General features: G+C 59.8%; 1 protein-coding gene across 1 annotated transcript; it reads left to right on the top strand.

Annotated features, from left to right (window-relative positions):
- Positions 1 to 4,718: 4,718 nt before the first annotated feature.
- On the top strand, positions 4,719 to 10,071 carry ATP6V0C (ATPase H+ transporting V0 subunit c). The gene is made up of 3 exons (XM_038540695.1): positions 4,719 to 4,952; positions 9,010 to 9,193; positions 9,338 to 10,071. The coding sequence occupies exons 1-3, from the start codon at positions 4,874 to 4,876 to the stop codon at positions 9,540 to 9,542; spliced, it is 468 nt and encodes a 155-aa protein (XP_038396623.1). The 5' UTR covers positions 4,719 to 4,873; the 3' UTR covers positions 9,543 to 10,071.
- Positions 10,072 to 10,106: the final 35 nt, after the last annotated feature.

The raw sequence follows: 10,106 nt of genomic DNA, 5'->3' as shown, positions 1-10,106 counted from the left end.
TTCCCTAGCCGCCTACTCATCTCTTAACCCCCACTCAGGGACCATCCACGCTGAGGCCTGAGGACTGCTTCCAACTCAGCAGCCAGGCTCCGCGCTTGGGATGATCTGTGAGTTAAGTTCAAACCGGCTCGAGGCTCTTCCCTTGCTCCAGACCTTCTTCATCTGTTAGGGCCTTGTTCAGAGATCGGCCCTCCGGGGCGTCCAAGCTACCATGCCCCACCCCCTCTCGTCTCCCTTCTGTGTCCAGTAACCACAGTTTCCACTGTAGCATCAGGACATCAGGTCTGCACGGTCAGCCCCACCCCCACCCCCCACCCCCCACCTCCAGACTGCAAGCTCCTGCAGAGTGAGTGCCTTCTTCCTCAATTTTGGATCCCTGGAGCCTAGCTGGGTGCCTGCACACACTACATGCTCAATAAGTGTTAGAGGAGTGGCTTAGGGTTGAAGGCAGCTGTAAATCCTGCTGGTGGAGGCAAACCCTGAATGGGCCCGGACCAGACGGAGCATCCAGGGCAGATGATGCCCCTAACGGGCACCGTTTCTGAGAAGCTGCCCCGCGTGCCGGCCTGGGTGCCAGGCCCCGTTCATGCCCAACAGCCCAGAGGGAGGAGCACACACCACCCCCTGGGGGTCAGGTTTGGTCCCTGGCTCTCTCCCACCAGTGATGGTGGTGAGTGTCGGGTCCTGATTGTACCACTCTGTATTTACCTAGAGGACGTTTTTAATTTGGGGACTTCTTTTTAATCCTATCATTTTGGGTCACCTGGGTGGCTCAGTTGGCGAAGCATCTGCCTCAGGTCATGATCCTGGGAATGAACCCCATGTAGGGCTCCCTGCTCAACGGGGAGCCTGCTTCTCTCTATCTGCGCCTCCCCCTCCTTGTGCTCTTTCTTTCAAATAAATAAAATCTTTCTAAAAACTTGTATCAGGGCAGCCTGGGTGGCTCAGCAGTTTAGAGCCGCCTTCAGCCCAGGCTGTGATCCTGGAGACCCGGGATTGAGTCCCACATCAGGCTCCTGCTTGGAGCCTGCTTCTCCCTCTGCCTCTCCCTCTCTTTCTGTATTTCTCATGAATAAATAAAATCTCTAAAAAATGAAAAAAAAAACCTCGTATCATTTTATACGCCTTAATTTTTTTTTTTTTATGTAAGCTCTACACCCAACATGGGGGCTTGAACTCATCATCCAGAGATCAGGAGTTGTGTGCTCTGAGCTGAGTCAGCTGAGCACCCCAGTATAAGCCCTAATTTTATTTTTTTAAATTTTTATTTATTTATGATAGTCACAGAGAGAAAGAGAGAGAGAGAGAGGTAGAGACATAGGCAGAGAGAGAAGCAGGCTCCATGCACCGGGAGCCCGACGTGGGATTCGATCCCGGGTCTCCAGGATCGTGCCCTGGGCCAAAGGCAGGCGCCAAACCGCTGTGCCACCCAGGGATCCCTAAGCCCTAATTTTAGAAAATCATACCAGAAAAATCACCTTTGCTCATTCCCCTCCCGTGGCACTACTAGGCCCTCATCCCAGCCTTGCATGGGCCACCAGGAGCTCTTGTCCAGCCAAGCCACGAGAGCAGGATGCCATCTCTTAGCATCATGCCCCATGGCATGCCTTCACTGTGACATGGAAAAATGGAACTGTCCACAGGGAGAGGGCGCCCTGCAATTTCCTGATGTTCTTGGTAAGGCTGCTGCCATCAGCTGCCAAACTCCTTTCTTGTTGACGTGGCTTCCTTGGGATAAGTCCATCTCTCCAATCACTTGGAAAGTAATTCCTGGTCTCTGTCTCCCCAGCTGTCCCCCTCCCTCGCCTCCCCCCCAATCTCTATCTCCCCCTATCAGGGTCTCTGGCTTGAGTTTCCCAAAGCCTGCCCTCATTCCTAGAAATCCCCACCTGTGAGATGACAGGCCAGGGTCTCGAGATGCTGTGATTTCCCACTGGGGACCTAGTGGTGAGGGGGAAGGCAGAGGCGTGTGTCCCCTGTCACACACCACACGCACCCCAAGCCCCACCTGGTGCTGGGAGGCCAAGGAGAAGGTGCCCTGGGTCCCTCCTGGCCCCATCTCTGGTCACTGGATGCTCTCCGATCCTTCATATAGGAGACAAGGAGGTGTGGTAAGCCACCCCGGCTCGGCCCCACTGCGAGTTGGAGTTTCAATTCCACCTCTCCCTAGCAGATTGACCGGGCCAAGACATTTGACCCTCCTAGGCCCACTTCCTTGTCCACAAAACAGGAGTCAAGGAAGGTGATATATTCCTCAAAGGGTCTTTATTAGGATTGTATAACACTCTAACACATTTAGGACAGGCCTGGCACACACCTGGGGATCAGTAAACATTAGCTTTATGTGTCAGACATCCTACCGGGGATCAGGGTACAGAAGAAGAGGCACTGGGACTCCCAGTAGGGGATGTATTGAGTGACAAAAGGTAATAGTGGAGTGTGAGGGATGGAGGAGGGCTCTGAGAAGGGAGGAAGGGAGGTCCGGAGGGCTTCCTGGAGGAGGTGGTGTTCTTGAGCTTGAGTAGCACCCCCTCTGCAAGAAGGGAAGGAGACTAGTTGGTGCAGAGCCACAGGCTTGGGACACACGTGAGGAGGGAGCAGCATGACAGGTGATGAGGTGGGGGACCGGTGCTGGGGATAGATGGGAGGGGACACCAAAGGGTCCAGCCTGTGACAGGAAGACGTTGAAGGATTCCAGGAACAGAGCGGCTGGTCAGGCATGCTGGCTGGAAAGATCCTGCGGATTGAGGGTGAAGAATGCTTTGGGCGGAGGGAGGCTGGGACAGCAGGCCAAGCAGGTAGAGGCTGTGAGGAGCCCCCAGCGGGAAAGGAGGGCCGCTCGGGCTAGCGGCGGGGTGGGGGCCGAGCCCGGAAGCCCCGGGATCCAGGGCTGGTGAGTAACCGGGAGTGAGCAGTGGCGTGACTAAGGCTGCTGGTGCCAGCAGCTGGGTGGACGCTTGTGTCTTTTGCCCAAAATGGAAATAACAGAATGGAACGGGGGGGGGGGGGGGGGGGGGGGGGGGGGAGGCGGTGAGGCCGGTGGGGACACGCTGGCCTGGGGTGGCAGCAGGGTCCCCAGACCCAGTGTGACCTCCCCAACCCACTCTGACCCCTAGACCTAGGATCCCCGCCGCCCTCGCAGGGTGTGCTCTGCCCACCTCTGGGGCTCCGACCACGCTGCTCTCTGACCAGGGGCACCTGCCCCCCTTCCTCTGAACTCCCCCTGCCCGCAGGCTCCCAGCCCTGCAGGGCCCGGGCTGGTCCTTGTTCCTCCCTGTGACCCCGGGAAGAAGGTAATGAGGGGTCAGTGCTGTGGGAGGTGAGCTGGAGAGGGGGGAGGGTGTGCAGCAGGCAGCTGCCCTGTGGCCACGAGGCCCACTCCCACGGCCTGACAGCCGTCCCCTGGTTTCGAGCAATGGCCATCTCAGGTGACCTTGGCAAGGCAGGGAGCTGGGAGGGCAGGTGAGGTGCAGGCGCCCCCAGAAGGCCGCTCTCCAGAAGTCGGAGAGGAGACAAGAGGGCAGCCGACCAAGGAGGGCAGGCCTCGTCGTATGGCAGCCTCCTCCCTTCAAAACAGGACAGACCAGACACACCGTGGCTGCGGCCCGGCCACGGGGAGGAGGGCGCCAGGGAGGTGCCCGGGCAGGGAGTGCGGCGGGAGCGCTAGGCCTGGGGCCACCCCGCCGCCCACGTGGGGAAGCCGCCACCCAGGACAGTCAGCGAGGGGGCCAGGAGCCCAAGCAGGGCGGAGCACCAGCTCCCACCCGCAGTGGACCAAAGGGCGAAGCGGGGCAGAGCAGGTGGGGAGAGAGAAGGCAGCCCGCTGCGTGCGGGCTGGGAGGGAACCGCCGGCCGCCCCTCCCCGAAATAAATGCGGCCCCGCAGGTGCCGGCTCTGCGGGAGCACAGGCCGGAGGGCATGGGTCCCAGAGCGTGCGGACACCTGGGGAAGCATCCACAGGTCACAGCACCCACAGGGCTTCAGGGCGGTCACGCCTACGCCCTGAAGGGCGAAGAGCCCCCCCCCCAAGTTTGGGTCCCCGATGCAAGGGCAGATGCGCGATGGGGGCTCCTCGTAAGCCGGGAGACAAGGCACCGATCGCTGCGTCGGCGGCAGCTGGGGCCGTGTCTGCGGGAGACGGATGGCAGGGTCGGGGTAGGGGGAGCCCGGGGGCACAGGGCCTCCCGGGCCGGGGGTGGGGGGCTTTCCCGGGGCCGGCGGCACATCGGGCCGGCGCCCCGGACTTGGGATTTGGGCTCCGCCTGCCCGAACCCTCGGGCCGCCCCGCGAAGTGTGGAGACGTCCCCGGTCCCGGGGTGAAGGCCGCGAGAGAGCCCCGGCCGAGCCGCCCGGCGAACGTAAAGCGAAGCCGCACTCGGAACCCCACAGCAGCTAGCGCCGCGCAGCCGCAGAGAAGGCGGGGCGCGCAGGCCCCGCCCCCTATGCTAATACAGACGGCCTGCGCCCCGCCCCCGCCCGGGAGCCGGACGGGCCCAACGCCGCGGGGGGTGAACGGCTCTCAGCGTCCGGCCCCGCGCTCGCGGGGGCCGAGGTGGGGCGGGACGCCCGGGTCTTGGCCGGTCGGGCGGCGGCACCGTGCGGGAGCGGTCAGAGGACCGCTAGGGCGACCGCGGGAGGGGCGCCCCCCCGCCGCCACGCATGGTACGGCCCTCAGGGGCGGGGCCCGGATCATGTGACGCGGCCGCGGCCGCCATTTTGTTCTGCGGTGCTGGTATTTAGAGCGCAGCGGCTGACGGGCCGGGTCGCCTTCGCAGCCGCCTGACCGCTCCTCGCGCTCCCTCGCCCGCCGAGCCCGGCCCGTCCTCGCCCCCGCCTCGGCCCGCTGAAGCTCGCCCTCTCCCCACCCGCAGACATGTCCGAGGCCAAGAACGGCCCCGAGTACGCCTCCTTTTTCGCAGTCATGGGCGCCTCGGCCGCCATGGTCTTCAGCGGTGAGCGCCGCGGCAGGAGGGACCCGGGAGGCTGGGGGCGCGCGGGCGCGCGGGTCGGAGGCCCGCATCTCCCCCGGGTTCGGTGTGTGACGTCACGCTGACGTAATTCCGAGCTGTTGGGGGGTCCCGGGGCTCACGTGACAGCGGGTGGGGGTCGGGGCCGCAGAGGGCTGCGGGGCGCAGGGCCTGCGGGCTGGGCGGGGCGGGGGTGCGGGTGTCTGGAGTCTCCCGGGGATCTCTGACCGACAGCCCTGCCCCGGTCGGTGTCGGTGCGGGGGTGGGGCGGCGGCGCCGGTGCCATCTTAGCCCTGGGAGAGGCGGGCGGGAGGAAGGCTGGGGTGGGGGCGCGCGATCCTGCGCCTGCTCTGCACCCCCCATCCTGCGGGCAGGTGTGACATCACTCCTTGGAAGGCTCCCCTTGACGGGGGCCGGCCCTGTCGGGCGGAGGTGGGGGCAGGGCATGAGCCCCCGGCTCTCCCTCCGACACACACACTCCTCGCCCCTACGGCCCCCTCCCTCCCCCACGAGAGTGGAGTGGATCCGAAGCCAGAGGCAGGTGCTTCGCGGGGGGTGGGGCTGTCACTTCCCCAGTAGTCCTGGGGTGTGTGGGTTGCTGTGGGAAGCTGGGCTGAGGGGCTGGTCCTGAGACCTAGGATTGCGTGGAACAGGGTGGGGGTCGGGACAGGGCAAGGGCAAAGGATGGGTGCCTGGGAGGCAGGCCAGCAACAGCACTGTGAGTGTGCACGCTTGCCAAGAGTCTGCCCCAGGGTGCGTGAGAGGGTGGTGTGAAGTGTCTGCCTTGAGGGGAGTGGGTCTTTGTCCTTAGAGGGATGTCTTCTAGTTCTGGCCTGAATGAATGAATGAATGAATGAATGAATGATTTCCTGAGACCCAAGATTGGGAGGGCTCCTCTGGGGGAAGAAAAGGGGCCTTCCGTGTCTAGATAGCACTCTTATTCTGAAGTTGTGTCTTAATGGTCATAGGGTGTCGAATTCAGTGGAAATTGGTGTATGTGGGAGAGAGGCCTGTGGGCCGGGCCCAGGAATGTGGGACCCAGGAAGGTTAGCCCTGGTCCCCCTGCAACCCTCTAGACTGGTCTGGCCTGGTCTCCTCTGGGCCTTCTTGGGTAGGTCTGGTTTTTGGTTTTGATGACTCCGCCCTGCCCCACCCTACCTGGTGGACTGGGGAAGCTCCTTGTGCAAGTATGGGAAGGTTTGGACTCCAAACAGCCTCTGCTGACTGTAAACACTTGTGGTGCAGGGGCTTGGGGACTCTGCTCTCTTGCCGGCCTCCCTCTGCCTGGGCCTGTCCGCTAGTCATGAGTTGCTGAGTGAGCCGTGCCCTTCCCATCACGTGTGAGTTAGGGGTCAATTGTGGTGGGAGAAGTGGTCTGCGGACTTCCCCTTCCCTCCTAGCCGGGCCTGCTCTTTCCACATCTGTAGGGGTTGCCTGCTTCCAGCGCTCCTGGACAGGCTGCTGTGACTCGCTTCCCCCCAGCCTTTTCTGCTCTTTGCCTCCACAGTGCTCTCAGAGATTCTACTTGGTCTGGCCACCTGTGGCTGTCTTTCGTTCATTCAGCAAATCTTGATTGAGCTCCTACTACGTGTCAGGTACAGGGGAACGTCAGTGAACAAAACAAGATTCTCCTGCCCCAGAATTCCTTGAGTTCTGGCTGTCCTTGCTTGGTCTGGAAGCCCTGAGTTTGCCCCCTGAGCCCTTTTTTTGTACCCAGCTCCTGGCCTGTCTTCAGTCACCAGGTACATCTCTTCCTTTCTAGAACTTAACTTGATATTTTCAGATGGAGCCTGACCAGAAGGCAGGCCTCTGGAAGTTACTGAGAACCAGCGTATCAGTGGTCTACGATTTTTTTTGGTTACCCCAGGCCCCCAAGGACTGGTGCCACCTGCTCCTGTGGGCCCGATCTCCCTTCCTGCTTCCCCTTTTTTTTGTGACGAAAGTCCTGTCCATTCTTTCTTCATCAACTCTTCCACAGGCTGTCCATTGCTCCTTTTCTGCAATCTCTTTGACTTCCTCCCTGCCGGCAAGTACCCTGCCCTTCGTGTGTTCCCAGACTTGCCTCCTGATTGCACTCTTTTCTGTGCCCCGCTTGATTTGGGACCTTGTCGGGCTCAGTCTCCAGAGCTAGCTAACATCCAGGGCTTTTGGGGATACCTGCTGCTGCCTAGGCCAGGCCACTATTCCCTGATGGTCAGCCCTGTTTCTTCCCTTTGTTCGTCCTGTTGCCTCCCCACCCCCAGTCACACAATCTTCCTGCCACCTCCTGGAAAAGAGCCCAGCTCACTTTCCATGTCTGGCAGTGTCCTGCTCCCTGCAACGCTGACTTCCTAGTAGTCAGTTTCTCACTCAGTGCCACATGTCACCTGTGCTCTCCTGCTTGAGTAATAAGCCACAGCACTGGTCTCTTGCATGTGTGTGACACAGCCTGATGTGGTGCTGGGCCTGCAGTAGGAGCCCCCAAATATACTGCGACCAGCAGAGTTCCAGAAGAGCATTGTCAAGACCAGCCCTGAGCCCCAGGTTGATGGTGCTGAGTGTCTAGGAGTGGTGCCTTTAGGACCAGGTGATGGAGGCAGTACAATTCCTCTGCTTCCACTGCAACCTCTTTTATCTTTCTAGTAGCTCCCAGTCTGGTGTCATGTTGGTGGATGTCTCCATTCGTGTCATTTTAGTCCTTTTTTGCTCACTCACATTTCTACCCAGTGTTACCTTATGGAGCCCTTCCCCAGACCCCCCTCCCCCACCAGCCTCCCCACTCTTCTAGGATGTGTTGCTTTGTTTGGAGGTGCCATGTGTGTCCTCACCAGGCTTGGAGCCCTGGGAAGCTAGAGCTCCTTTGACTTCCCTGCTCGGTAATGAGCATAGAGGGTAGCCATTTTTTGTGGCCCAAATAGGTGAATAAAACATGCCGAAAAAAGGTTGGGATTGTCTTGTTCTTTTCCACCTCGGAGCCATGTTATTCTCTGCTCAAGTGGTGCAGTGAGACCCTGAAGGGCAGGAGTCAGAAGAGCCACCTGGCCCCCTGTGGCTCTGTTCTGTGCAAAAGTTACTCTAGACTCTGAGGTCAGGATAAAAGAACTTTCAGGAAGACCGCACACTCTAGAGGGAGGACGGATATCATCAGAGGAGACAGGCCACCCTAGAGTTTCCTCCCTACCCCCATTCCTGGAGGCCTCAAGGAATCTAGGCTTTTGAGTGTACGAAGGGGGACTTCTGGAAGGTCTGCCTGGGTGGGGGCTCCCTGTGACCTTTTTCGGTTACTACAGCTCTCCTTGGCTCACACTTTTTGCTCTGAATTTTTAGAGAGGATTCTTTCCAAACTTGAGGGTCCGGACCTTCTGCGTGGCTGAGAATGCACTCAGCCTGCTGACAAGATGCTAGCCCTCCTGGAGGGCTGGGAGTGGTGTGGTGGGCAGAGCCGGGAATTGGGAAAGCTGTGGCCGGAGATCGGGCTTGTGGGGCCAGCTTCCTCTGACCCTGTGGTTAGGCCGTGTGTTGAGGCTCTTCCAGCGTGTCCCTGGTGGAGCCCCGAGGCAGACTGGCTGACCCTGACCTGACATTTGGGCTGCTGAGATGTAGTCACTTGGTGGTTTGCCAGGCCGTTTCTGACCTGAATATCCGGGACTTAAGATGGTTTAAAAAAAAAAAAAATGTCCAGAATCTTAAGGCTTAAGGGCCCCAGCTGTGTATTTCTCCACAGGACTGGGCTGGACCCATCACAGCTCCACCCTCTAGGCTGCAGGCAGCTACACAGAGGCTCCCTGGAAGATGGGGCCAGCATTTCACAGCAGAGCAGGAGCACAGATAGGCCAGACAGCCATAACGGTCTCCGGTGGAGAAAGAGTGAGCTACCTGGGCTCCTTGCATGCCCAGCTGGGGCTGTTGCCACTGAGGGCTACCTCCTGCCCCTGGCTGGGTACCAACTTCATGTCCTCTTTGTTAGAACTTAAGGTGTCCTTCAACTGTGCCAGAGCTACTCCCAGGGTCCTGGTCCCTGGTACTCTGAGCTCATCTTGCCTTTCCCCCATCTTCCCCACAGCCCTAGGTGCCGCCTATGGTACAGCCAAGAGTGGCACCGGCATTGCAGCCATGTCTGTCATGCGGCCAGAACTGATCATGAAATCCATCATCCCAGTGGTCATGGCTGGTATTATTGCCATCTATGGGTTGGTGGTGGCAGTCCTCATCGCTAATTCCCTGAATGATGGCATCAGCCTCTACAGGTGAGTGCTGGGTCCCTCTGCACCTGTCCTGCCCTGCCTGGGGTCAGGCCACTACACAGGGCTGGGAGGGCATGGGAGGGGCATTGGGTGGGTGGCTTCCCCAGCAGGTAGCTAATGTTTCTCCTGTATCCTCTCTCCCTGCAGGAGTTTCCTCCAACTGGGTGCTGGCCTGAGTGTGGGCCTGAGCGGGCTGGCGGCTGGCTTTGCCATTGGCATCGTGGGGGACGCTGGTGTGCGTGGCACCGCCCAGCAGCCTCGGCTATTCGTGGGCATGATCCTGATCCTCATTTTCGCCGAGGTGCTCGGCCTCTACGGTCTCATTGTTGCCCTCATCCTGTCCACAAAGTAGCCCTTCTCCAAGCGCACCAGCCACAGAATATGATGTAAAGACCACCCCCTCATTCCAAAATGAACAGCCTGACACACATGCACGGGGCAGCTGCCCCCCACCCCCAGTAGTTGGTCTTGTAAATGCACAGTGTCCTAGTGCCCATCGTCTGTTACTCCGGCCTTGCCCCCGCCCCGTGCCGTGGACATCTGGGCCCACTCATTCCCCATCTAGGCCCCCGACCAGTGAGGATGCAAGCCCCTGGCCGCCCCCACTCATCTGCCCTAGAGTGCTCTGTGTTTAAGGATGAATTAGACTTGTCATTTTTCTCTTCACTGGATGTTTATTATTTATAAAGATTTGATCTGTTCATACGTCTGTGGAGCAGCCCTCCGTCTCCCAACTATATAGTAACCTTAGGTAGTGTTGCGTTATGGGGTTACCGTTTGCCCTGAGGCTCGGATGGAACCACTCTCGTCCAGCCCCGGCTGTCCGGGGCCGCGGGCCCTGAGCGGAGCCGTGTCCAATAAAGTTCTCGGTTGTGACTGGACGCCTGTGTGGACCGCTTGTGTGGGATCAGGCTGG

The sequence above is a fragment of the Canis lupus genome, chromosome 6 (assembly GCF_011100685.1).
Source record: "Canis lupus familiaris isolate Mischka breed German Shepherd chromosome 6, alternate assembly UU_Cfam_GSD_1.0, whole genome shotgun sequence".
Lineage (NCBI taxonomy): Eukaryota > Metazoa > Chordata > Mammalia > Carnivora > Canidae > Canis > Canis lupus.
This window is presented reverse-complemented; position numbering and strand designations above follow the sequence as displayed.

Excerpts from the sequence above, each read along its gene's own strand:
- ATP6V0C (XM_038540695.1), top strand. The coding sequence starts at position 4,874 with ATGTCCGAGGCCAAGAACGGCCCCGAGTACGCCTCCTTTTTCGCAGTC. Across the intron at positions 4,953-9,009 it reads GGCCGCCATGGTCTTCAGCG|CCCTAGGTGCCGCCTATGGT; the intron begins GTGAGCGCCGCG and ends TCTTCCCCACAG. Across the intron at positions 9,194-9,337 it reads GATGGCATCAGCCTCTACAG|GAGTTTCCTCCAACTGGGTG; the intron begins GTGAGTGCTGGG and ends CTCTCCCTGCAG.